We start from the raw sequence: 26,683 nt of genomic DNA, 5'->3' as shown, positions 1-26,683 counted from the left end.
AACACCATGCTTTCTAACTCTCCCCAAAAAATGCAAACAACAATAAAGCGAAGCCGAAGCTCTAGAAATCATAAGAAGTATTAACAACGCTCAACCCCAGTCTCATATTATCCACCGTCTTACCCCCCACACCTTTCAGCATAGCCAGCGATTCCAGATCCATTATCTCAGCATCATCCATTTCGACCAGGCAGTTCACAATGTTATCCGCTTTCTTTGCACCGACACCCTTTAACGCTTTGATCTGGTTGACGTCGCGCGAGTTGATGATCTTGAGGAGGTGGCTGGTACGAGGCGTTTGTTGGACAGAGGCAGAGGCGGAGTGAGACGGAATATTGGCAGTGGTGGTAGTAGTCAGAGTCGTAGTCGTGGTCGGGGCAGTGTCGTCGCGGAAGATGGGCAGTTTCTTAGTCGTCTTTTTCGGTTTGCGGGCGGGCTTGGATTTGCTGGTGTACTGGAAGCTGGTGTCGGAGGCGTAGGAGTCTTCGTGGTCGGAGGGAGGCGCGGGAGCGAATTCTTGGTCGTCTTCGGAGTCGTCTTTGTAAACCATCTTTGGCTTCGACTGTTTCTTTTCGACGGCTTTGAGGGGGGCCATGAGGAGGTTCGAGGGGGCCGCTGCGGCGGCGGTGTGCGAGGGTAGCTCTACGGGGGCGGAGACATGCTTGGCGGATTCCTCCTTCTTTGCGCGTATCCGGTCTTCGAGGGCTTTCATCTTGGATTCTAGCTTTGCGTTGCCGGGGAAGAAGGGCTGGGCCAGGTGGTACATTCTAAGCGCGCTGGCATCCTCTCCGCGCATGTGATGTTGCTTCGCCATAAGCAGGAATTGTAGACCCTGCGACTTTCCGTCCTCTTCGTGTGCATCGATACGGTGCTCGAGCTCGTCCAAGCGCTTCTGCAACTCTGCTGAAAGCGCTGGCGCAGCGGTACCGGCGTCTTGCAAGGCCTTCTCTGCCAGCCTCTCATCCACCTTCTGTGCAATGAGAGCCTCGATCGAAGCCTTCGTCAAAGCGGGCTCTCTGTTCGGTATCCGTGAGGTGTTATCCCCAGTTCGGAATGCCTTCGTTGGTCGCGTTGCGAAAGTGCTGCTGGGTTCAGCCGCTCGCTTGGAACCCTCAGTCCTTCGTACTCCTTGGTTCTGTGCAAGGTTAGAAACGCGAGGAGCAGCGGCAGCAGCCTTGCGAGCGTCAGAGTATACAGAGAAGGCCTTGGTAGGCTTTTCTCCTTTCTTCCCCTTCTCTGGCTCCGGGATGTTCGCGTTGTGTGCGGCCGCGATGGATCGTAGCGGTTGCCGTGACATTGTTGCTCCGCCGACACTACTAGTTATCGCCAATGGCTTGACTGCTGTCCTGTACATGGGGTCGTTCTCCACCTCTGCGATCTCGATCTTCTTCGTCCGGCTAGCGAAGTTCAAGGAACTAATGGTGTCGAGGTGGTATGCGCGGGTCGGCGCAAGGTTCAGAATCATGACAGTTAAGCCCTTATTCTGACCCAGCGATAAGATTCTCGTCATCTTGGACTCGCGGTACGGGATCCGGCTGGCCTTCTTGTTCATAGCTTCTACGCATTGAGCAAGTACAAATAGCGACTTGTTGATGGCCGAGCTCTCGACCAGACGCTCCTTGTTGTTTTCGGTTCGTCGGTTGTCTTCGGATCCTGCAAGATCAATGCAAGATGCTCGGCTGACGCGAACCGTGTCTTCGGTAGTTTGCGTGATCTTCACGCAGAGAACGGCATGGGATCGGGAGGAATGCGCGTTGAGCTGCAGCATCATTAGTAATGTTTACCTCTAACGCGTGTAAAGCCTCACCTTAGTAGCGGATGTTGACCTGTTCATGTTGGCCTGGTCATAAAGCTGCTCAAACTCCTTAAGCGTTGTGCATGGCTTCTCTGTAAGACCAACGACGACAGTCTTGCCCTTGTTGTCTCGGATGGGCAGGCCAGACGGGGTGCGCTTCTCCGGCGGTTCGAACAGATCGTAGACGCGATCGCAGTAGATCTCGAAGTATTCCAGGGCGACCTCGACGTGTGTGGCTCCAGCCGTGTCCTTCTCGATCTTCTTGCAGCGTCGGTATATTGAGCTCAACAGTCTTGGGATGACACCGCGGTCCGCCAGCGACTTTCCTCCTCGCATCGTATGCGTCTTGCCGGTGCCGGTGCAGCCATGCGCGAAAATAGATAGATCGAAGCCATTGAACAGGTGCTTCACCGTCGGCGCGACTGGTTTGGAGTCAATTCAGGTCCGAAACGCGTCCGTCGCGAACTCACTCTCGGCATCGAAAAGCTGCTGCTGCGTCGCGTCCTGCTCGTACACAGAGCTAAATTGGAAGCTGAAGGACTCGGCCTCGTTCTTCGGACTCGGTATCCGCACGACCGCCGGGGTGGTGTCGCCCTCCAATGTCTCGGCGGTGACGATGGTGTCTTTGTCGAGCTCCTGTTTCAGTAGAGGACGTATCCTCGCGACGACGCGTACGCTCATGGTGACGACCGGCAAGGAGGATGGCGATAGGGTGAAAAGATACGAAAAACTCTACGTCTACAGAGAAAGGAATGCCAGACCAACCGGACGCGACGTCGAGACTCGAGGCTCTGGCGACATGCAAAGGGCCTGTCCTAGCGTAAATGGCGGTCTGTGTTGTCCTTCCTTGTCGAAACTCGCCTGTTGCCCCGAGCGACCCTCAACCGCCCAGACGAATGAACATCGGGCACGTGCAAACCCGCCAACACATCTCGATCCACTACAATATCGTCGATAGCTATAGCTGATGCTTGCAGGCATCTAGGTCGTCTTCTATCGTGACCTCGACCTTGGTGTTGTGGAGAAATCCCCACAGGGTTCCGGTCTCAACGCATCCAACAGCCGAGAGACAGCACATACTGCATGAAGACGCGGAAACCGGCAGCACTTGACAGACTCGGATCGCGGAATCGAGCCTCCTTCAGAAGAGTTATTTCTGGCATATGGAGATCTGGAGGCTCTGCGCGGGTAGCAGACGTTCGGCCAGGCGCTTCAAGGTCGTGGACTCGACGAGGCCATGCCGCCATCTCATTGGCCCGAGGATGAAACATGTACCCAGCGCATCAGAGCACCACAGCCACTCCTCCAGTTACCAGCGCTACTTTCCTATGGAGCTTGAGTGGCACGCCCAAATTACAGGCAACTGGAGCCATGCTGGGCCAGTACTACTCTTTGTTCCATTGTATACTCAAACTGTGCTCAAGGCGGCTAATGCAGCTTCAAAACCCGATGCCAGCCCGCGTAGCAATGAGACACCGCCGTAGCCATCTGAACGTTTAGCCTGTGGTTTGCTTGAGACGAACGATTTTCGTTTCTTTCCTAGGTGTCTTTCCTTACCGTCTGTTTCTTCTCCTTGTCGATCGTTTCTCTTAATCGTTCACTATCTCAGTTTCGTCCTTCAGTCCATCGCTTCCTTATTCTGCCTGCAAGCGCCGTCTTTCTCCTTCATCCACTCTTAATAATTTGTCGTCTTGACGATGGCTATCTTCTCCACAATTCTGCTGCTGGCAGCTTGCTCTACATCCATAACCGCCGGACCCGTTCCAAAGAACCACCGAAGACAACTGTGAGGAACCCAAGCAAGTACTTTGAGAAACAAACACTGACTTCATGAAGCTTTCCTAGATATTCCAACACTACTTCGACAATCGCATCAACATCAATACAGCAACTTGCAGAGGCAGAGACCGCTATCATAGTGGAGCCTATCCAGCAAACTATCTTCTCTTCAATAGCACCAGCTATCACGTTCGTTCTTCCTGACGGGAAGCCACTGGTCACACAAGATCCGCAGACTGTGTTTTCTACTTCCTACATCACACCATCACCTCTGCCAACCACAGAGGAGACTTCAAGCGCAGCGGCTACATCCTCAGTCACACCAAGTCCGAAACCAACGCCCACAGAGAGCAGCGATGTGCCAGTATCGTCGGCATTATCAAGTTCGGTTGCCGCCGTGGAAAACAAGACAGCAAGCGAGACAAGTCGAAAGGCTCCTATGTTCACCTACTCGCCAATAGAAGAGACGTCCACCTCGCTTGCCACTCCAACCGTACCGGCGTCAAGTGCTGTCCTAGCATCTACCACAACTGCACCGGTGACAAGTGCGGTCCAAGCACCTAACACTGGCGGCTTACCTGGCTTCACTCATCCTGGGGCGGCACCCTCAGGCTCGCCCTCTGTCAACACCACCACCAGTGCGATTATCACCAGCCTATCTTCTGTGATCGAGTCGGTCATACAAGCGCCATCTTCCACCCCTCTGGCCAACTCAACTTCTCTGGCAATCCCAGCCCCTGTATCGAGCGGATCGTCTACAGCTATCCTCCCCTCAGAGACTGCTTCAGACACCATTGATGTAACATCGCGCATCATCGTCACGCAATACACCACTATCTACGCGACATCCCAGCCGCCTCAAATGTCTACTCAAGAGTCAGCTATACCAACTGAAGCTCAAGAGTCTGCCCCACTAGCCTCTTCAACATCAGAAGTGGCTGGCACTCCCATGCCCGCTCCATCAAACGCCCCGGCTGAAGTATCCCCATCAGCATCCCTCCAGGTCCCGCCTGTAGTGATTGTAACATCGTACACTACAATCATGCCGACAGCCACACCACAGCCAAGTGGAGCACCCGAGATACCCGTTTCTTCCGCTGTACCAGAGCCAGTCATATCAAGCTCAGCAGCCTTGTCTTCTACGCTCGCAGCTTCATCTTCTGAAGTAGCAATGCCGACACCCAGTGAACCTGCACCGTCATCTTTGACATCGGAGATTTCTGCGCCTACTCCCACGCTATCGTCTTCCGCTGCACCAAGCATGCCACCCGCCTCTGAAAGCTCAGCACAACCCACATCAGCTCCCTCATCCATGGCACCACCTCTAGAGTCTTCAGCACAACCTTCTTCATCTTCAATCGCGCCACCCCCAGCGGTCTCCGCATCCGCAACGGCATCTACATCCGACGCCGTGCCAACACCACCAGCACCAGCACCCACAGATATGCCATCATCGGGACCACCACAACCAGAACCAGTACCTTCGTCAACGACATCAGAAGGCCCGCTGATCATCACGCCGATACCACCGAGTCAGGTATTCACTGTGACGGTCACTGCGTCGCCGACTGGGCAGGAGACGGTTACGGAGACAGCTACGGTTACTGTGACGGCTTGAGGAGTGGGGGATGGAGATGGGAAGTGTGAAAAGTTCCCTTTTGTTTCAAAGTGTAGTGGTTGTTTGCACTGGACTGCATGTAAGGGGGAGGAAGTAGTTTTAATTTGATACCCAAGATTTGAGAATTGTATTTGTTTTACATGAACCATTTGATTCAGAACCGTGATCGTGAAGGCAATCTTGAGAAGACGAATGAAACGTCCGAAAGCATGAAGATAGCTTGCCTACTGGCTGCGATGAAGTGCAATATCCAATTTCAAGCTAGCTGGAGATCATTTGCACATAGGATGCAAAGTACACTCCTACAAATCTCGCCTTCACATCTTCAACACTTGGAGTAGATGAGTTTACACTTAATACCCACTCTGCTCCTTCCTGCCACCGCCCTCAGCCCCACCCTCCGCATCATCATCCCTGTTCGCCTTCGCATCGCCAGCAGCTTCCTGAATACCCTGCGCATCACCCCTCAGCTTCTCAAAATACGCCTTGACATCTTCCGCACCAACAGCCTGACCCGACTCAGCGAACGGCTTCAAGAACGCCGAGACCTTGTCTTTGAGATGCGCATACGCCATCGCACCCTGAATAGCACGCACGCGGTCCATGTTGTTGAAGGCTGCTTCGCCACGGTCGAGGATACTGCCTGTGCCGACGGACTGGCCACCTTCTTCGCCGTCTTCGGAGACGGGGGGCTCGTAGGTGTCTTCCTCTTCGAGGAGTTGCGGGTGGGCTTTTAGGTGTGGGTAGCAGGCGTCGCAGTGGCAGAGGTGGTCGCGGAAGTCGGGCTTGAGGAAGAGGGAGAAGGGCGTTGTGAGTGCGGTTGTGGGAAGAGGGGGAAGGGAAGCGTGCTTTGGGGCTTCGGATGCTTCAGGCTTCTTGGTGGTTATGGGCAGCGTCGTTGTGTCTTCGGGGATGCTGGAGAGTGTGCCGCTTGGATCTTCGGACTTTTGGCGCTTAGCCGGAGCTGGAGCTGTCAAATGGGATGTTGTCTGCTGCTCTTCGTCTTCGTCGGAAGCTTTGCGTTTCTTAGAGTCCCCGTTGCTGTCCTCTGGGGCTGAGACGGCGGATTTCTGCGCATGAGAAAGCGCTATGGCTTTGTCGTGGTAGACTGGTGCGAGGAACCCAGTTGAGCCAGCGTACTGTTTAATCCATGGATTGGCTTCGATGCACTTGTAGCAGAGGAAGTGATCAAAGTCGTCTTCCTCAGGGAAGCCTGGAGGCAGTGGCGGATCATCATCCTCTTCTGCGCCGGCATCTGCTGCAATGTCATTGCCATCAACCCCATTGCCATTCGTCACTGCAGCTGCAATGTCCGCTGAGAGTGATGCCGTATTCTCGTCTGCATGTCCGTTGGTCTTGGTGTCATCTGCCGCAGGTTTGTCGGTCTTCATCGCATCTACTTTGTCATGCTTCTCTTCCTCCTTGGGCTTTTCAATCATCTTGCTGTACTCCGCCCGAGTGAAGCCTACGAGGCATTCAGGGTGCCACCAGTCTTCACCACAGCCGCCCTCCTCGCAAGTCCCAAGCCCGAGACATTGGAACATGGTGCCCTTCTCTTGTTGAGGATCATAGTCCTCGCCGCAGCCACAGAATTTGTTCCTGAAGTTCTGGCTGTACTTGTTCGTCGTGGCTGGCTCTTCGCCCGTCACATCGCCTTTACGTCCAGTTTCTGCGTTGAGACGAAGCGTGCATGGCGTCATATCCGGTATCCTGGTAGTTCCACAGTCGCATATGAAGTTGCGCTTGTTGAAAAGCTCAACAAGGGTGTGTTCGCCATGGCAGGAGATGGAGCATGAGTAGCAGACGCCTGCTGGAGTGTATTGCTGGGCAGACGATGCGGGCGCGGGGTTGCAGGTGAGGCATGCGTAAAGGCTCTGTCGCAGAGGGCCGAGGTCGCGTGTGCAGGTATCGAATTGCTGTTTCTTGTCAGTCGAGGCGCATTCGGAGGATGTGGGTACTGACGTAGGGGAGAGCCTCGCGTGCTTCTGCCTCGAGGCTAAGTTGCTCTTTGATAAAGCTAACGGAATTGATTTAGTCTCCATACAGACAAGAGCATGGAAGACACGTACTCAGCCGCTGTTTGTGAGCTCTCCGATGCTTGCGATATGCTGCTGGTGCGCGGCTTCTTGGACATGGTCGTTGACTGGGAATCCGCCATGATTGCGATAACGCGCAACCACTTAATTCGAGATGGAAAGCAATTCGATGTAGAGCACAAGACCAAAATTCGTCAGAATGCGAGATACTAGCAGAGTAAATTCGGTCGTGGAAGTGCGTGGGAAACTTTGGTGTGAGCAGTGAGGAAGGCGCTGGATGCGCCTGATCGCTGATTGGCTACCGCATCACCACTTTACGCGTGGAAAAGGAAAGCGCGACGCGGTCGTGTCGCTGGCCTTACTACCCCTTCTCCCGCACCCTCAACCCCGCTTCGCAGCCCCATATCACTTTACTTTATCCCGGTGATACCAGTAAAGAACCGTGCTTTAAGTGAACATGAGGTATGTGTCTCAGAGTTCGACGAGACTCGTAGGCCGAGCAACGACGAGCCCCTCTTTACCACAACAACAAGATATTGACGAACACTAGTTCACCACCACCACCCCTTCGCTCCAACATGTCGTCCGCAAACCGTGGCGTAGGCCCTAGCAGCAGGAGCAACAAACGCGCAAGGGACGATGACGATCTCCCCTCCTCAGCGGCGCATCCGCCGTCCAGCCGTGAGTGCCACAAAAACATGCGACACAACAATGGCTAATCAAGTACAGCAATGGCCTCGTCACCACCTATGCTCCCACAAGACGACGATGCAGACATGCTCGACGATGACGACATCATTCGCGACGTAGACGATCTGGACGAAGACGCAGAAGAGGCGGAAGGAATTGATTTGTTCGCCGACGACTTCGAGAACGACTACGGAGCCCGAGAGAACGATGCCTATGAAGGCCAGGGCATCGATGACGAAGGAGACTATGAAGAACTAAGTCTCGCGCAAAGGCGAGAGCTTGATGCGCGACTTAATGCCCGCGACAGGGAGGCTAGACGTCGCATGCCCGCTGCTTTCCTGCCAGACGAAGACGAAACGGATGGCCTGGCAGGTCTGATGGGACGTCGTCGTGTTCGGAGGAATCGATATGACGAAGAAGACGACATGGACATGGACAACGATATCATGAACGAGGAATTGACGCTTGAGGCCCTCACCGATGTGAAGGCCAACACCCTGACAGATTGGGTGGCCCAACCTCAAGTCGCCAGGACCATCGCGCGCGAGTTCAAGTCTTTCCTGACAGAATACACCGACGAACACGGTCACTCAGTATACGGAGCCCGCATCCGAACCTTGGGAGAGGTCAACGCTGAGTCCTTGGAAGTCTCATTCGACCACCTTGCCGAGCAAAAGGCTACCTTGGCATACTGGCTGGCCAACACGCCCACTGAGATGTTGAAGATCTTCGACCAGGTGGCCATGGAAGTCGCTCTCCTCCACTACCCAGACTACGAGCGTATCCACTCCGAGATCCACGTCCGTATCACCGACGTACCTGTTCAATATACACTCCGCCAGCTCCGTCAATCGCATCTCAACAGTCTGGTTCGTGTCAGTGGAGTCGTCACCCGCCGAAGCGGAGTCTTCCCTCAACTCAAATACGTCAAGTTTGACTGTACCAAGTGCGGCGTCACTCTGGGTCCCTTCCACCAAGATTCAAACGTTGAGGTCAAGATCTCTTTCTGCCAGAACTGCCAATCACGCGGTCCTTTCACCGTGAACTCCGAGCGGACAGTCTACCGAAACTACCAAAAGCTCACTCTACAAGAGTCTCCAGGCACTGTACCGGCAGGACGCTTGCCCCGTCATCGGGAGGTTATCCTTCTTTGGGACTTGATCGACTCGGCAAAGCCTGGTGAGGAGATTGAAGTCACCGGCATTTACCGTAACAACTACGATGCGGCTTTGAACAACAAGAACGGTTTCCCAGTCTTTGCAACTATCTTGGAGGCCAACTACGTTGTCAAGTCTCACGACCAGCTGGCTGGCTTCCGGTTGACCGAAGACGATGAGAAGGAGATTCGACGACTGTCCAAGGATCCTCGCATTGTGGACAAAGTCATCAACTCGATCGCCCCAAGCATCTACGGACACACTGACATCAAGACTGCTGTAGCACTCTCTCTGTTTGGCGGTGTCAGCAAAGAAGCTCCTGGTCGTCACTCGATCCGTGGTGACATCAACGTCTTGTTGCTTGGAGATCCCGGTACTGCCAAGTCTCAGATTCTGAAGTATGTCGAAAAGACCGCCCATCGTGCTGTCTTCGCCACTGGTCAGGGTGCTTCCGCGGTCGGTCTTACTGCTTCCGTCCGTCGTGATCCCATGACTAGCGAGTGGACGCTTGAGGGTGGTGCGCTTGTGCTTGCCGATAAGGGTACCTGTTTGATCGACGAGTTCGATAAGATGAATGACCAGGACAGAACATCCATTCACGAGGCCATGGAGCAACAGACTATCTCCATCTCCAAGGCTGGTATCGTCACAACCCTTCAAGCTCGCTGTTCCATCGTAGCAGCTGCCAACCCCATTGGTGGTCGATACAACTCAACAATTCCTTTCTCGCAGAACGTAGAGCTCACCGAGCCTATCCTGTCTCGATTTGACATTCTGTGTGTCGTACGCGACACTGTTGACCCAGCAGAAGATGAACGTCTGGCCAAATTCGTTGTGAACTCTCACGGCCGTGCTCACCCACTTGTCAACTCAGCATACGGATATTCTGACAAGGCAAAGGCGACACAGAACGGCGACGACCAAATGGAAGTCGACGGTGACGCACCAATCAAGGAGGGTGAGATTCCACAAGATCTGTTGAGGAAGTACATTCTTTACGCGAGGGAGAAGTGCAGACCCAAGCTTTACCAGATTGAGCAAGATAAGATTGCCCGTCTATTCGCAGACATGCGCAGAGAGTCTATGGCAACTGGAGCCTATCCTATCACCGTAAGTTCACACCATTGCGTCAGTAAATTATTCACTCACAACTACAGGTTCGCCATCTCGAAGCTATCCTACGTATTGCAGAGTCTTTCTGTAAGATGCGTCTCTCCGACTACGTGGCGTCGGTAGACATTGATCGCGCCATTGCGGTTGCAGTTGACTCCTTTGTTGGATCACAGAAGGTCAGCGCAAAGAAGGCGTTGGCAAGGGCTTTCGCCAAGTATACTTTAAACAGGCCCGGCGCTGTTAGTGCACCGACCCGAGGAGGGCGGGCGCAAAGAGCAGCAGCATGATCAAGGTCTCAATATGTTGAACATGCACTATGACGAAGGCCTATAAGAGGTGCGAATGAGAGGAGTTTGTGGCACGCGTCTTGATTAACGGCGCCTGAAGATGCAATGATACCATGTTGGAAAGCGTTGTTTATCTGCAGACATCTGTCTACATGTACTGGGTGCTAGGAGTTGACAGTAAAGATTATAAATTAGATAGGATATCTACACAATGCCTTATTACAACTTCACATGCCCAATGCAAAAGATGGGACGCGCAGTAAAGTGAGCAAGGACAGCCTTAGATGCGAAGTTTGTCGCAGTCATGATATTGTCACTCACATCAAGCATTGTCTCAAAGGTTTTTTGAATATCAACAGCTGATTGTTAAACTTAAGTTTTCCACAAGTTATGAAGATGGGGTGTTCATGTATACAACCAAAGTACGCGAAAAGACCCCTCGGGCTCGAGCGCGAAAGACAGAGAAGATGGGGTGTTCAGTGCTGGCATTATGGGGCGGCTGAGTCACTAGCGTTGAACAACTCTTGGCGCACAAAGCATTTTGCGTCGCGCTACCACCCCAATTCTCTTTCGACAACACTCACGACCGGAGCTCAACAACCCTTTAGGAATACCACATTCGACTTCCTACGAGCAACGATGGCCCCCAAGAAGAACAAGAGAACCGCCGACTCCATCAACTCGCGCCTGGCGCTTGTGATGAAGTCCGGTAAGGTCACCCTCGGCTACAAGTCTACCCTCAAGAGCCTGCGCACTGGAAAGGCCAAGCTCGTCATCATTGCCGGAAACACCCCTCCTCTGAGGAAGTCTGAGCTCGAGTGTAAGTATATTCTTCTCTGGGATCCATGCGCAATCGCTAATTCTTCCTAGACTACGCCATGTTGTCCAAGACCTCCGTCCACCACTTCTCCGGCAACAACGTACGTACCGCACCCCGTCCGCTCTCATTGCCTAACGACAAGATACCCTGAGCGCTACGAGACTCGTTACTCTCCAGTTCCTAGCTGTGGTAGAATATACACAAGAACGCGACGATAACGAGCTCCTGCGCGCTGGGTATACTTCGAGGGCTGGCTCTGAGAAGAGGTCTGAACATGGCTTCGGAGAGCAATCAGCTAATACCAGTCTAGATTGAGTTGGGCACTGCTTGCGGTAAGCTCTTCCGCTGCTCCGTCATGTCTATCCTCGATGCCGGTATGTATCTCCCTTTATGGCTGCACTATGATATCCGCTAACAGATTGACAGGTGACTCCGACATCCTGTCCCAGAACACCGAGAACTAGAGTGTTATGACAAATGGAAGGGGCGCAGTTAGACATGATACCTAGGCATGGCGAAAGCTATGTCCTCGATGATATCCAATGAATGCAAGATTTCATGAGCTATCCTGACGGTCCACATTTGCACATGTGACGTGACTCACTCGTGCATGCTTGCACGTCCTTCTGTTGCACTAGTGCTTACAGAACAAACTGTCGCAAGATCATCATGCGCCAGTCTCGAGTGCGCAGCTCTGAGTATACCACGTCTTGAGGGTATACGACGAGGTTTGCATTGGTGCTATACAAGAGATAACAATGTATTCTGTTAGGGCAGACTTCTAATGCTCAATATAAATTACGCAGACAAACATCTCTATGCAATGCATTCAAAAGCACGCAAGAGATCTTAGCTCCTTGACCTACTGCTAGACTATATCTTGGGTTTCGGGTTGGGCGCAACTTGCTGAAACATGCTTCTTTGAATCGGCTATGCAAGGTCGCTCGGTATTTCTGATTTGTAATGCACACAAACAGATACCATGAGGACGTACAGAATGTCGGGTTGTGTAGAGGTAAAGATAAAACTACGAAATACACTATAGAAACTACCAAAAAGAACGAGTGCCTTGATAATATTGCTGCGCGCATCCCCAGAGTTGCACTTTCGCTGTCTCGGGAAACGGCGTGGCGGGTGCTTTGAAATCGGATGGGGCGCTAGCTTACTCAGGTCGTAGCGTTCGTGTGGGCAAATATTCGCTTAGCAATCCGGCGACGACTTCCCTCGACGCCTCTGACACTCACCTCCTACTAACACCATAAATACAGGGTAAGGTACGTACGGCTGTCGCATTTCTCTCCGCTGGAAGACGTCTTACTGACAGCTGCACCAGTTTGCGCTCGCCCTCATTCTCCGCGCCTCCTGGACACCCGCTCATTGATTTCAAAGCAGGAACAACCGTCACAATGGCTCGCCGTCCCGCCCGTTGCTACCGCTACTGCAAGAACAAGCCCGTACGTCACGATGGAGATACCGCGAGAGGAGGATAACAGGCTGACTGGGCCGTAGTACCCCAAGAGCAGGTTCAACCGTGGTGTTCCCGATGCCAAGATCCGCATCTTCGACCTTGGTCGCAAGAAGGCCAATGTAGACGACTTCCCTCTCTGCATCCACTTGGTCTCCAACGAGTACGAGCAGCTGTCCTCTGAGGCGCTCGAGGCCGCCCGTATTTGCGCCAACAAGTACTTCGTCAAGAACGGTGGAAAGGAATCCTTCCATCTCCGTGTCCGCGTCCACCCCTACCACGTCGTCCGTATCAACAAGATGTTGTCGTGCGCTGGTGCCGATAGATTGCAGACGGGTATGCGTGGCGCTTTCGGCAAGCCCAACGGTCTTGTCGCTCGTGTCAACATTGGCCAGATTCTCATGTCCGTCCGGACAAGGGACTCTAACCGCGCCGTCGCCCTTGAGGCTCTCAGGCGTTGCCAGTACAAGGTATGTTTTGGAATGACGTCAGAGATGATATGTGCTAATTAGTTGTTAGTTCCCCGGTCGCCAGAAGATCATTGTCTCCAAGAACTGGGGTTTCACTCCTCTCAAGCGCCAGGAGTACATTGACCTCCGCCAAGAGGGCAAGGTCAAGATCGACGGTGCCTACGTCCAGTTCCTCCGCAACAAGGGCAACCTCGCCAACAACATCCGTCGCTTCCCTGAGGCTTTCGAGTCCTCTGCTTAGGTTTTGGATTGAGGGATGAGTTGTGTGCATGACATCATGGGTCCAATGGGAATTCGGTTACGGCGTGATTTGCTTTCTTCATCAGTCAGGATGAAGGCTGGAGGGTGAACATCTGCGGCGTGTAACTGTAGAGAACGACCAGACACAGCCGGACAATGACAAATGATACAACAACGCGGTGCCCCCATGATTGTATTTGTGTGTTGTAGATGTATGACTATGGATTGCATCTGTCACTCATTCGTCGGGATGTTCCTGATGAGCTAAGATGGTTATCGTCCGAGAAGTCACGGTACTTCACGACGTTTGTTTGTTGCTCGAATGATTGCTATTGATCTCTACTAGTAATGGTCCGATGCTAAAAGTGGTATAAGTTCCCAACCCAGACACTCCAATCAAGAACGCCTGCCTATTCCCATATAACCAAAGGCAAATGCAATATGAACGTGTAGTTCAAACACCAACACCAGCGCCTCGGCCTTCAGCCTGCGCACGAGAAAACTGCTGCAAGAGCTGCAGTACACCTCCGCGATTGTTGCCCGGTGCTTCCTCCTCGTCATCGTCATCTTGTGCAAGTCGACTCGTTCGCCACGAATCACCCAGTGTACTCTCCTCCTCAATACGTGTATTCGATGGGCCAGGTGCGTCCGGCACAGCTTGCAACGGCGTCCGATACCTACTGTTCGGTGCCTGACGTGGCGAGCCGCGGAGTATAGACGCAGAAGAAGGCTGGTGGTGAGGATCCAGAAGAACAGAGTTCATGGGTTCGTCCCTAGCACCCGTTCTATGTCTCGGTGTCCTCTGCTGGAGATTCTGGCGGCCAGTCGGGCCTCTGCTCGTTCCTCTGACACCCATTTCAACGGGCTGAGCAGTCTGCGACATGGAACCGAAGGTATTGGGGAACTGTGGCGGAGGGTGGAACTGGCTTCTGCCTTGGAGACGACCGTTGTAGCCACGTCCCGGGTTCTGGTATGTGTCCAGGAAGCCGTAGTAGGATGCCATCATCTTGTTGTCCTTGGCCATGAAGTAGTCTTCCCGGAGGTCAGGATCTTCTCTCGGGGCAGCAGCTCCGTTTGCCGGAATGTTGTTGGCGTTGCGAGTGGTCTTTGTAGAGGGGAACATGGAGTACGAGCATGTCACGCCTAGGCCGTCGACTACAATCGAGAACTCGCGGAAGAAGTCGACAATACGCTCGCTGCAGGCTGGTAACCTGAACATGAGCAGGAAAGGTGTGATGATCATGCTGAGTATCTCTTCGGCGAAGATGACAATCTTGGGCTGGTACAGTTGAGCGAACTCGGCGCGAACTTCGTCGGTGTGTAGCCTATCACGCCACGACTCGGGCTCATAGCGCGTGTGGTAGATGACATGTTGGAGGTAGTAGGATGGATCTGCGACCTGGTCGTCTTGAGGGCTGCTTCCACGTGCGACACGGTAAATCGTACTGAGAATACCGATCCAGAAGATAGCTGTTTTGCCCGGTGTGATTTCAAAGTTGAGGAAGAGCTCCGAATCCATAAGAGTGAACACCACAAGGACGAATGCGAAGGCGCCAGCAATAAATGCGACAAATGATGAGACCTGCTCGGTCTTGTCTTTAGGGAACTGGGCAAGGTAGAGGTTTGCGTACGGATAAGCCATGTTACGGCGGCGGGCGAAGTAGTGAGGCAACTCGTTGAACTCACGGAACTTCCACTGAGCGAAAGTAGTGAAGTCGCGGTTACTGAGTTGGCCTGGGTCCTTGTGGTATTCGGTGAAGTATTTGAACATGTACGAAGCAAGCACGAACACCACAGCGAAAGGTGCGCAGAGGATACTGATGATGCCAGTCCAGAAGAAGCGAGTTTTCAGCCTCTTTACGAGCTCTCGGCGGTTGCGCTCCTTTAGGAAGTCAGGGTTGAACTGGCCGTTCGGTCCACTGAAGACGAAGTCCATGATGGCGAGATTGACGTGCCATCTCGTGGTCTCCGAGAAGATGTATCGATTGCCAAGGAAGGGAAGCGGAACGGTGACATCCAATATCTCCTTGTTGAAGAGGGCGATCAGATAGTTGTCACGACGCATCAGGCGACCCGCGATGTCGATAGCATCTAGTCGCTGCCTGCTCTTCGAATCGAGTAACTTGCGCGTCTGCGGAGACAGGTTCGAGGCGGTGGTCAAGTTCAAGTCCCGCAAAGCCATGATGCGCGTCACCACCTGCTGCCACTGTATGGTTTGTATGTCGCGGTCGGGGATATCGAGCAAGTAGTGGTAGAAGTCGTGCGTGGCTCGGAGCCGGGGTATATCGGTAAAGAGGTTGTAGAACGTGTAGAGCCAATAGATGATGAAGACCCAGAGGCCGAATATCCAAATTCCATGGATCCTATATCATGTCAGCTGGGAAGTGATTCCGTCATACGCATTTACTGACTTGGCTGCACACTTTGGCACCAAGACCTGCTCCAGCTTGTTGCTCTTTGGCAGCTTGGAATAGTCGATGCAGAAGCCAAGGAACGTCATGAACCCGACTACGAAAGCGCTCCGAGCGAGCGTCAAAACCCGGGCCAGGAGGATGGAGTATATTCCGCAGCCGACAAAGTAGTCATAGACCTCGGTCATGTAGTTGTCGAGGTCCATCTGATTCACCCACAGCCACAAGGCCTTCTCCTTGCGGTCGGCGGCGAAATGCCCAGGTCTACTGGTATGTCCCCACGGCCGCGAAGATGTGCCGTTTCCATCCTCGTTGTGCAGCCGCTGCTGGTTCCGTGTAGCATCCCATTGCGCCCGTGTTTGTCGTGTGGCTGGGCCAGGTACTGGCATAGGAAGGCCTTCGCCGCGCTGAGTCGAACTTGGCCCCGGCTCATGTCCTCCTTCAAGAAGTAACGACTGTGGGACGTCGTCATCGTCGTCCAAGGGCGCGGTGCGGGATGGCGCGGGTTGCCTCCAAGCCGGCATGCGACTCGCTGTATTGATGCCGGGTGGTGCGTTGCGTTTGGCCTCCGGGGAGACAGCGCGGCTCTCGGTCGTCATCTGACTTGAGGATGCCTCTTCGAGCAGATGTGCGAGGTCTTGCTCCTCAAAGCGAGCCTCAAAGTTCTCCTCGTCGATGTCCATCTCGTGTCGCTCGTCGGTCGAGGTGGAGCTGCGGCGGTCGCGGGCAGCAAGAGGTTCGCGTTCGTATGTTTCGTCCGATGCAGAGGGAAGAAGCTTGGAAAGTAGGTTAGACGCCATCATGGTCGGACAGTGGTGGTGCGCTCAGGCAACGGCGGGGCGCGTGGCCGTGCTGCGCTGGGTTGAGGGCGTTTGGAGGCTGCAAGAGTGGTCAGAGGACCGAAGGCGTGATCCCAAAAGTCAAGACGAGCCTCCATGAGCACTGACGTAATCCTAGTCAGTGACCATACCAGCGTGATAGAGGGTAGGATGAGTGATGGTCGCGGTTATCGCTGAAGCACATGGCATGCATGCAGGTGACGCGACCGATATCGATAAGGCTCGGCTGCACTTGCCGCTCGTCTGCCCGATATGACACCTTTCGGGGCCCAAGTCACAACACCCATCCAGTCATGTCGGTGAGCTACTTCCAGGAGCGAGCAACTCCCGCTTCTCAGAATGGTACTTCTCCGTCCTCTCCGTCGGTAGCGCCTGCATCGCGAGGCACAAATGCCCTCTCGAGCAGGATCACCAGCGTGCTCTCTGCATCATACGCCGACTTGGAAATCCGCGATGCCTTGGAAACTCTGGATGCGCGTGGCGTGCAGAACACCGCCGAAACACGACGGCAGTTGCGTTTAGATGTGCAGAAGGATGTCATCGAGTGCAATGGCGAGATTATCAAGGACTTTGGCCAGGTTGCGGAAGTATGATAGAACACCAAGTATCAAGAACATCGGACTAATCTCCACTAGCAACTGAAACGTATCGGGACTGCTATCAGTAGCCTGAATACGTACTGCGCGGATATGCGCGGTCATATTGAAGCTGCCAACAGAGAAACTGGACCCGTCCTGGAGGAAGCCACAAGCCTCATAACCCAGAGGAAGCAGGTCGAATCTAAGCAGCAGATTCTGAACGCCTTCACCACTCACTTCCTCATATCGGAAGAAGACGCCACTATCCTGACCTCCACTGCTGAGCCTGTCAATGAGGAGTTTTTCCAGGTCTTGACCCGCGTAAAGAAGATACATCACGATTGTCAAGTCCTGCTCGGGACCGAGGACCAGCGGTTGGGCCTGGAAGTGCTGGAGCAGAGCTCCAAGCAACTCAATTCAGCCTTCCAAAAACTGTATCGGTGGATCCAACGCGAGTTCAAGACACTGGATCTAGAGAACCCACAGATCAGTGCTTCTGTGCGCCGGTCTCTGCGCGTGCTGGCTGAACGTCCAACTTTGTTCCAAAGCTGCCTAGACTCGTTTGCCGAGGCACGAGAAGCCATTTTATCTGATTCATTCCACGCTGCGTTGACCGGATCGACATCGGAAGAGCACATAGCCACCAAACCGATCGAGTTTCATGCCCACGACCCACTCCGCTATGTTGGAGATATGCTCGCGTGGGCACACTCCACGACAGTATCCGAGAGGGAGGCGCTCGAGAACCTGTTCATCTCAGACGGCGATGAGATCAAACGTTCTATCCAAGCAGGTCTTGAAAGTGAGCCGTGGCTGAGAGGCGATGAGGATGCAGAAGTCTTCGACGGACGGAAAGCCCTAAATCAGCTCGTCAGCCGCGATCTCACGGGTGTGGCGCGTCTTTTGAGGCAGCGGACCGAACAGGTTGTCCAGAGTCACGACGATGCAACCCTTGCTTACAAGATCGCAAACTTGATTGGTTTCTATAAAGGAACCTTTGCCAAGCTACTTGGAGCAGATTCCGATGTCTTGGATGTGTTTGATACACTAGAGGCTTCTGCGATGCGACAGTTCCGTGCTAATATGAGAGATTACGTCGCCAATGTCCAGAGCGACCTCGCTGTTGCGCCAGCCGATCTGTCCGCCCCCGAATTCCTGGAGGATGCACTCCAAATGCTTCGAGTACTTGCGAAAAGCTACGATACTTCATTTGCCGCAACGGATGACAACGGGCAAGGATTCCAGACTGTACTTGCGGAATCTCTGGATCCATTCTTGAATGGTTGCGAGAACCTGCAAAAAGGAATGAAACTGCCTGATAGCGCCATCTTCGCCATCAACTGCCTCTTTGCGGCTAAAGAGGTCCTCTCTCAGTATACCTTCGCTAGCGAGCGGGTCAGCGACATCGACGATACAATCGATGAGCATGTTGCGAAGTTGACAGACTATCAACACCAGTACTTGGTCCATGAATCTGGTCTCATCACCCTCATCAAAGCGCTTGAAGGAATTACCGACTCGCCAGAAAGTCTCAAGACCATTCCTGATTTGGATGCGTTCAAGCCGGACGCACTCGTGGCAGCCAGTCAGCAACTCGACGAGTTCTTGCCGTCTGCTATCATTGATGCATCGGAAAACATCAAGCGGCTGCGCAACAGAAAGATGATACAGGACATCACGGAAGAAGCAGCCGGCAAGTTCTGTGAGGACTTTGAGGTTGTCGAGGCCAAGATGATGGCTGCTGATGATCTGACATACGACGAAGACAAGGAAGACGAGGACCAGGAACCCGGTTTGAGGGATATGTTTCCCCGTACCAGTGGTGAGATACGGGTGCTGCTCAGCTAAAGGGCCTGATGTGGCGAGTATGTACAAGCCGGTAGATGTTGTCATCAAAAACCACCTCATTTACGCATCATATCCATCAGTCGTGACTCGTGATGCGTAGACTCAAAGTCCTAACCTCTTAAGCATCCTATTTGCTACCACACGTTGGTGTGACCACTCTTTACTGCGGCTTCTTCTTCTCCCACTCTTCTGGCGTATGGCATTTAGGGGTCCATGCATGTATCGCGGCAATCTCCTCTTTCAATGTCGAGTTAACTAGCCGGTGTCGTGCTAGAGTAGTCTTCTTGGCGAACTGTGGTGATACGATGATAGCCTCGTACATTTGCCCGCATCCACCTAGTATGCGACATTAATTCATGCTCGTGACTCCAATTCCCGAACCTAGCGCTTTTCCAGCCCAAGAACGCGCTCGTGAGACGATCACTCTCCATCTGGAACCACTGTTCTGCGAGAAATAACAAAATATTACGTACCGCTCAGGTCTTCAATCTCGACATAAGTTGCGCCCAAACCCTCCTTCAACTTCCTCTCCAGTCCCTCCATAGTAACGCCAGAAGTAGCCTGCACGGTCGCCGCTTCCTCGTCTGTTCTTGCACTCATGTCGGGTTTGGCGTCTGGTGCGATGGCAAGATTGTCAAGAGTTTTGTAAAGTTTGTGTCGCGGATCCATAAGGCGATGATGTGATATTGACCTTTGGTGTTCCTATCTTCGGATCTGATAAGATGCGGTTGCCGAATGGGGAAAGACCGGGCGGGACTTTGGGAGGGGAGGGGCTATGACGCATCACTGCAGGGGTGGGCAGCGCGTTGGATCGGCATTGCTGCACGCGTGGGTTTTGCTCTGCATTGTGAACCCAAGAGCTGCATGTTCATATCGACGGCCCGACGATTCGCTATGACTACTTCGGCGCCTTTCTCGAGGGCGGTGGTGAGGGCGATGCAGAAGCTGTAAGTTCCCTGGGAATGCGTCGGACTATGCTCGATGCACCGCGCTATGTGTTTTCAGGTATTGACAAACGTGAAGGTATCCGAAGGAGCTTGCCGACAACTCCTGGGATAACACCGGACTGCTGCTTGAGGCGCCGTTCGATCCGTCGCGTCGCCAGTCCAACACCGCCCTCCTTACCATCGACCTTACCAAAGCCGTCGCGGACGAAGCTATTGCGCTCAACTCCTCAATCGTCATCGCATACCACCCCATCATATTCCGAGGCTTGAAGTCGTTGACTCTCGCCGACACGCAGCAACAATCGTTACTACGCCTTGCTAGCCATGGCATCAGTGTGTACTGCCCACATACCGCGCTCGACGCAGCTCCGGGAGGACTTGGAGATTGGCTTGCGGACATCGTAACAGGCACGAAGACAATTTACAATGGCTCAGAAGAATATGCAGAATCGGAGCCTGCAAGCAATACAAAGGAAGACGACGAGGACCCCTTCGTCGAAAAGAAGAAGCGCCCAACTTTCATGCTGCAACACCACCCTAGCCAGCCCCTACTGCACTTCGGCAAGCACCCTACGCCCGCCAAAATCCCGCTCACTGCCCCTCATAAGCGCGAAACGATCAAACCCCAATCGCCAGCACTGGCATCACACCCCGGAGCTGGCATGGGCCGCATCGTAAAGTTCGATCACCCACAACCGCTCCCCACACTCCTCGATCGCATAGGCAAGGGACTCAACAACCCTAAAGGCTTCCCAATCGCGATACCCCAGGAGAAGGCAATCGCAGACATAGAGATACGTAGCGTAGGCATCTGCGCAGGCTCAGGCTCAGGTCTGCTGAACGGTCTAGACGTGGATCTACTGTTCACAGGCGAGATGGACCATCATTCGGCCCTTGCAGCGATTGAGAACGGAAGAGCTGTCATCAGTTTATTCCATAGCAATTCTGAGCGCGGCTTCCTAGCAGAAGTTTTGCTTTGGCAATTGGAAGAGGCGGTGCAAGAAGAGTGGGGTAAGATTAGAGAGGAGGAGAAGGACAACGAGGCGCTGCAGGAGGCATTGGCAGATGATGACTTCGAGATTGCTGTCAGTGAAGTTGATCGCGATCCTTATGGCATCGTAGTGTTGAAGGGCGATGCAGAGGAGGCGGCGTAGCAACAGCACGTAGAAAGTGGATGAATCGAAGATCATAACGATGAGACAGACTACACGAGGTTTGGTGGGGTCACAGAGGTTTACCCCACATCATCACCCGCACAACGCCGACACATTCGACCGTAACTTATCTGCACGCCGCGTTTCTCGAAAGCTGAATTGGAGTATATAATTGATGAAAGTTCCAATTTCTCAACTCACAACCGGAGCGCCTTCAGCGCTATCCGCTCAACATAATCCTCTGTGGCGCAATTGGCTAGCGCGTCTGACTGTTACATCTGTGGCTATCAGGAGGTTGGAAGTTCGAGCCTTCCCGGAGGAGGATTAGTTTTTTTGCTCATCTAGCTACTTCGCTGCTTCCTATCATCTGCTGTGGCATCTTGACTCTTTTTGCAAGTCTTCGTTGTCTGGCTGAGAAAAATGTACGATCCCCGGCATAAGAGAGTGTAGCTCGACTACACTGCGGTACAACATGTACCCATTCAATGTCTATTACACTTTCAATAATCATCTCCGACAAGATAGTCAACCTCCCCTCAACGAGCTATGCAGTCTTAATTGCACGTAACCAAGCGAGATTAACACCGCGCATCCACGCGTACAATAACACACTGCTTCGACATGGTATCGTATAAGCCAAACTCGCTCACCGTCCTCAAGCATATCTCCTCCAACCTAGCCTTCACTACAACCATGCCTCCTTGATCCAGTTGATTCCTCATGCCAACTTCTGGATTCCCGCCCGGTGAGCGCATCTCCGGCCCCAACGACGGCATGACCCTACTCAAAAGCCCTCTAACCCCCTGCCTCTGCACAGCACTCTCCACGCCTCTCCCCTCTCCCCTCGGACTCCTCAACACCGGATTCGCGTTCAAATTCTCACTTAACAGACGCTCCAACTCCACAATCACAACCTGTGGTCTCCAAAACTCTGTGCGGTTCATCTGGCCCTCTAACCGCACGACTTTCGGTTCGTCTTCGGACGAGAAGCCGACTACCTCTACGGGTTTGGTGTCGGCTGTGTCGAAGCTGAATTCTGACTTCTCTTCGACTGCGGGTAGGGGGATGTCGGAGGGGAGCATGGCGATGGTTGTTTGGGCGATGCCGTATGTGACGCGTTCTTCGATGAGGGGGATGATGTGTCTTTCGATTACGGATTGGATGTGGTGCGTGCGGGTTGTGCTTAGTTGATTGAGGATAGTGGTGCCGCGTGAGGAGGTCGAGGTGTTGTACTCTGAGTACGGTGGTGGAGAGGCTTGTTTCTCGTTTCGTGACATTGTTGTGGTGTTGACTAAACTTGAGACGTGTGGTTGTTCAATGTTTTGGTATGTCTAGAGCGAAAGTATGGATGTGTCGGCATGGGGATTCCGGGCGTTGCTGCAGCAAGTCGTGGACTGTGGTCGGATACTTGCTCTCGTTACCGAACTTCTACGACTACCTAGGTACCTACTTTGCTGCAGTGGCGATAACTGGAACGGTCTTCACGGATATCGAACGGATCACGGCAGGCGCATACCGGAGTAGTTACAGTTTCTAGAAGCCTGTGACTCCGTGCTCATATGGCGCAGCTTTGACTAGTCCCAAATCGCATACACATCAGTCTCGTGATCGTACGAGCCATGGGAATAAGGGCGCAATGATGTATTGCCTGGCGTGGGTAAGCGAATTGTAAGCGTGTAGATGCTTCAGTCACGAGGTGTCCGGGCCGAGAGCCTTGGCGTTGGGTTTCTACTCTTGAGGGTGGTAAGATGTGTACGAACTTCAAAAAGTGAGTATGTACAAGGTGGAGGCTATGCGACACGGCGGGCGGACAGCTTGCGCAGTTTTCTGGTGGCCTGGAGATCGCCTTACCGGCCCTTCTCTTTGAGGGGGTTAAAACATAGTTGAACGGCGGCTGCGCACTTCGTAAAGCTGCCTATTCTGCTCACCGCGCGAGAACCATGTTTTTGAGAGATAAAGCGTTGCTTCAGGCCCAAGGCACATGGGGTGGCTGTGAGGCGCAAGGCACACTCCAGGCTGCGCCGCACTACTCCGTACTCAGACTAGTGATGTCGACCGTGCACAGCATGCAGTAATCTCCACCAACACCAGCACGAAGAGGCTCACCGAGAGTGTCACTCATGCCGGAGTTGCGGATGAAGAAACATCTTAGGAAAACTCTCGTGATGCATATAAGAGTAACCATGGTCGCCGTTAGCTCAGCCTCATACTGCGCATAATCCCTTGAAGCGCCCCAACTTTGGTTGATAACTCCTTGTCCTTGAGCACATTTCCACTCTTTGCATATAATCACCCATAAACCCACGCATTCCCGAATTCATACAACTTGAACGTCTTCAAGTAACACTGCATACCGGACCCAGACGCCTACAACCTCGACATTGTACATTACACTCCCAAAAACACCTCCTATACCTCAACCGTCAACATGTGGTACCACGTAGCCGAGCCCAATTCCTACCTCGTCATCACGGGTGTAGGAATTGAGAAGGTCTTGATTAAGAAGAAGGCCTTCGTATACCCTCTACAGAAGGTCTCCAAGATCTCCATCACACCTTTTGACTTCTCCATGGCCCTCCAGGCTATGACTATTGAGAAGCTTAAGTTTGCCCTACCAGCCGTATTCACCATCGGTCCCGCGGATAGCCCCGAAGCACTTGAGAAATATGCCGTGTTACTCACTGGCGAGAGTGACGGAAGCCCTACCCAAACGGCGGCCAAGGGAGTCGTCTCGGTTGCTGAAGGTCGCAACCATGTTCAAGAGATTGTTAAGGGTATTATTGAGGGCGAGACACGAAGCATTGTCTCTACTATGACTATGGAAGAGTTGTTCCGTGAGCGAAAGATTTTCAAGGATAAAGGTACGTCTGAACAGGATTCCTTGCGAAACATGTACTGACATTCGATAGTTATCCAGCAAGTTCAATCCGAGCTTGACCAGTTTGGTCTTTGCATCTACAATGCCAATGTGAAGGAGCTACAAGACACTCCTGGCTCGGAGTACTTCGCCTTTCTCTCTCGCAAGGCACACGAGGGCGCACTAAACCAAGCTAAGGTCGATGTTGCTCACGCTCGTATGCAAGGTGAGGTTGGAGAAGCAGAGAAGCAAGGAAAAACCAAGCAGGAAGTCGCCAAGATCCACGCCCAGACTGCCGTCCTCGAGACCGAGCGTAAAGCCGAGAAGGCTACAGCAGATGCCAAGTTCACCGACAAGGAAATTGAGATCGGTCGTGACCTCAACGTAGCTCGCATCAACGCCAAGCGCGAAGCCGAACGACGCGATGCCGAGCTTCAAATGGAGGTTGAGAAGAAGAGGGCACTCATGGAGCTTGAACGTCTCCGTGCTACCAAGGTCGTGCAGGCGAAGATTGAGAAAGAGAGTGCGCAGCAGCAGGCCGACGCAGAGCTGTACACCCAGGAGAAGTCCGCCGACGGACACAAGTACAGTCAGCAGGCTGAGGCTGAAGCTGATGCTTTCCGTAGCCTTCGTGCTGCTGAAGCTGACTTCGAGGCCACCAAGCGTCGCGCTGAAGCCGAGTACTTCGCCCAGGAACGCTCAGCTCAAGCCCACCTCATCACCCAGCAGCGCGAAGCTGAGGGTCTCTCTGCGATGGCCAAGGCATACGGCGACATGGCTAACGTCCTCGGCGGACCCCAGGGCCTCATGCAATACCTCATGATCACCAACGGAACCTACGAGAAGCTTGCGAATGCGAACGGCGCGGCCATCAAGGGCCTTCAGCCAAAGATCAACGTCTGGAACACCGGCAGCCAGGGAGGGGAGGGTATGGCGGACCCTTCAGCACCTATTCGCAACCTCTTCCAGAGCCTGCCTCCTCTGCTCAGCACTATCCATGACCAGACTGGTATGGCACCACCTAGCTGGCTGGCGCAGATGCCCCAGCAGAATGGCGACATGAACAAGATGCACTTGAGGAACGGCAGCGATGTGTCGCCATAGAAGGAGGACGATGGAATCGTGGATTGTTGCTTTTATTGTCACATAGATCGTTGTTTGCTATACCCCATGGCTAGGAGTTTGCGATACGTTACTGTACTGTCTAATTGTCTCTTTCGTTTGGCGCTACCTCGGTTCGATCACATAGACTTAGAATAATACAACAAAGATAAACCTCATCGAAGATCGGAGCGAATGTGATGAAATGGTCGATGGCTTGCGACGACAATATTCTTTCTTTCGGAGAGCCATTCGAGTACGCGTGCCTGTATTCGGCTCCCTAAGTGGTAGATTCGGTTGACTGCGCAATTGCTAGGATGGGTTGTGCGGGAGATGTTCGCAGGACGTTCCTTTTGAACTCTTTCCGCAACTCATGTGCATTCGGCGGGATCCAACATGGGCATGTCGGGAACAATGAGACACCCGGTGACTGTCCCTCTCATAGTTCATGGCGCTGACGTAAGGCGAAGTATAGATGGAATGTGATACTGTTGTCTGTCCGACGCGAGAACTTTGGATAATACCGTGTAGATGAAGGGTCATGAAGGGTCTAGTGAGGTGGACCCAGATGAATCTTGAACGCTGATCCCCTAGGCAAATGAGTAATCCGACCGTCAGCCGATACGACTGCAAAAGGAACTTTCCTTATCAATGAAAGCTTCCCCAGGTTCGAGACAGCGGAACCGGAACCGAAGGCGAGCCGGATGACCTCAGACGACCGCAAACGTATGGAGCGACGGAAGCGTTTTCATGAATAGATAGCTACCCACAAGAAGATCGTAAGATCTAGCTGAGTCTTCGATATTGCGTCCGCGGTCCGTCGCTTTAGGCGTGCCTGGGTTGCCGTGGAAATATTGAAAATGACGACAATACACCTCAGCCCATTATCAGCCGTCGAACCTTCCCCGTGCGCCGTCTCCACACACACCCCGCCCCCTCAACGTGAAACCTACCACGGCTCACGTCTTTCAACGCGTGTCGTCAGTATCGTGTTATGGTGTCGCGAGGCCGCGAATGAAGCACGAAAGGCTGGAATAGGCACGGAGAGTTTCTTTGGTTGGCCTGAATGGTGAGGGGAATAAACAGGGCGCGACCCGACGATCACAGTTAGACAGGCTCACTCAGCACAACTGCAAGCGAGGCCGCTTTCTATATACGCGTTCAGGATAGTAAAACCTGCGTCTTACTATACATACTCACCGGAACACGCATGAGCATCCGCACCCAATCCAATCCAATACAATGGCCAAAGGGCTTATCCCAAACAGCCAGAAGCAACTCAGCCGCTGCACTAGATGAATCACCAACGCGCGCTTGTCATGCTTCTCAGGGTGCCCCTCTGCATGCCAAACCGCGTCTTTACCGCATCCGGTCCAACAATTACGCAGTCGACACGTCTTTTGACACGTCTCACGCGTTCGCGGTAGCACATGATCTACCTCGCACGCGTCGCACCAGACAACCGGGCACGGCTGGCT

The 26,683-nt window shown here is 53.2% G+C and overlaps 10 protein-coding genes and 1 non-coding gene across 11 annotated transcripts; 6 read left to right on the top strand and 5 right to left on the bottom strand.

The window, feature by feature from the left end:
- Positions 1–61: 61 nt before the first annotated feature.
- On the bottom strand, positions 62–2,476 carry J4E87_001271 (uncharacterized protein; the record flags this gene model as incomplete). The annotated part of the gene is made up of 3 exons (XM_049372917.1): positions 62–1,759; positions 1,808–2,217; positions 2,266–2,476. 3 exons carry the CDS (start codon positions 2,474–2,476, stop codon positions 62–64), a joined length of 2,319 nt encoding a protein of 772 aa, XP_049237575.1.
- Positions 2,477–5,545: 3,069 nt separating this feature from the next.
- On the bottom strand, positions 5,546–7,350 carry J4E87_001270 (uncharacterized protein; the record flags this gene model as incomplete). The annotated part of the gene is made up of 3 exons (XM_049372916.1): positions 5,546–7,108; positions 7,155–7,209; positions 7,262–7,350. The coding sequence occupies 3 exons, from the start codon at positions 7,348–7,350 to the stop codon at positions 5,546–5,548; spliced, it is 1,707 nt and encodes a 568-aa protein (XP_049237574.1).
- A 456-nt stretch (positions 7,351–7,806) lies between these two features.
- MCM2 (MCM DNA helicase complex subunit) lies at positions 7,807–10,475 on the top strand (the record flags this gene model as incomplete). Its single annotated transcript, XM_049372915.1, has 3 exons — positions 7,807–7,909; positions 7,958–10,185; positions 10,233–10,475. 3 exons carry the CDS (start codon positions 7,807–7,809, stop codon positions 10,473–10,475), a joined length of 2,574 nt encoding a protein of 857 aa, XP_049237573.1.
- A 639-nt stretch (positions 10,476–11,114) lies between these two features.
- RPL30 (60S ribosomal protein L30) lies at positions 11,115–11,759 on the top strand (the record flags this gene model as incomplete). Its single annotated transcript, XM_049372914.1, has 4 exons — positions 11,115–11,295; positions 11,346–11,395; positions 11,606–11,669; positions 11,722–11,759. 4 exons carry the CDS (start codon positions 11,115–11,117, stop codon positions 11,757–11,759), a joined length of 333 nt encoding a protein of 110 aa, XP_049237572.1.
- A 2,165-nt stretch (positions 11,760–13,924) lies between these two features.
- ATG9 (autophagy protein atg9) lies at positions 13,925–16,681 on the bottom strand (the record flags this gene model as incomplete). Its single annotated transcript, XM_049372913.1, has 2 exons — positions 13,925–15,833; positions 15,882–16,681. 2 exons carry the CDS (start codon positions 16,679–16,681, stop codon positions 13,925–13,927), a joined length of 2,709 nt encoding a protein of 902 aa, XP_049237571.1.
- A 332-nt stretch (positions 16,682–17,013) lies between these two features.
- On the top strand, positions 17,014–19,146 carry COG6 (Golgi transport complex subunit 6; the record flags this gene model as incomplete). Its single annotated transcript, XM_049372912.1, has 2 exons — positions 17,014–17,307; positions 17,356–19,146. The coding sequence occupies 2 exons, from the start codon at positions 17,014–17,016 to the stop codon at positions 19,144–19,146; spliced, it is 2,085 nt and encodes a 694-aa protein (XP_049237570.1).
- A 160-nt stretch (positions 19,147–19,306) lies between these two features.
- Positions 19,307–19,815, bottom strand: J4E87_001265 (uncharacterized protein; the record flags this gene model as incomplete). Its single annotated transcript, XM_049372911.1, has 2 exons — positions 19,307–19,482; positions 19,620–19,815. 2 exons carry the CDS (start codon positions 19,813–19,815, stop codon positions 19,307–19,309), a joined length of 372 nt encoding a protein of 123 aa, XP_049237569.1.
- A 225-nt stretch (positions 19,816–20,040) lies between these two features.
- On the top strand, positions 20,041–21,247 carry J4E87_001264 (uncharacterized protein; the record flags this gene model as incomplete). The annotated part of the gene is made up of 2 exons (XM_049372910.1): positions 20,041–20,093; positions 20,170–21,247. The coding sequence occupies 2 exons, from the start codon at positions 20,041–20,043 to the stop codon at positions 21,245–21,247; spliced, it is 1,131 nt and encodes a 376-aa protein (XP_049237568.1).
- A 237-nt stretch (positions 21,248–21,484) lies between these two features.
- J4E87_001263 lies at positions 21,485–21,569 on the top strand. Its single transcript has one exon. It is a non-coding gene; the product is annotated as a tRNA-Asn (tRNA).
- Positions 21,570–21,825: 256 nt separating this feature from the next.
- J4E87_001262 (uncharacterized protein) lies at positions 21,826–22,524 on the bottom strand (the record flags this gene model as incomplete). Its single annotated transcript, XM_049372909.1, has 1 exon — positions 21,826–22,524. One exon carries the CDS (start codon positions 22,522–22,524, stop codon positions 21,826–21,828), a length of 699 nt encoding a protein of 232 aa, XP_049237567.1.
- A 1,151-nt stretch (positions 22,525–23,675) lies between these two features.
- Positions 23,676–25,208, top strand: J4E87_001261 (uncharacterized protein; the record flags this gene model as incomplete). Its single annotated transcript, XM_049372908.1, has 2 exons — positions 23,676–24,108; positions 24,157–25,208. 2 exons carry the CDS (start codon positions 23,676–23,678, stop codon positions 25,206–25,208), a joined length of 1,485 nt encoding a protein of 494 aa, XP_049237566.1.
- Between the last annotated feature and the right edge of the window lie 1,475 nt (positions 25,209–26,683).

The sequence above is a fragment of the Alternaria ethzedia genome (genome assembly GCF_023757985.1).
Source record: "Alternaria ethzedia strain BMP 0044 chromosome Unknown scaffold_2, whole genome shotgun sequence".
NCBI lineage: Eukaryota > Fungi > Ascomycota > Dothideomycetes > Pleosporales > Pleosporaceae > Alternaria > Alternaria ethzedia.
This window is presented reverse-complemented; position numbering and strand designations above follow the sequence as displayed.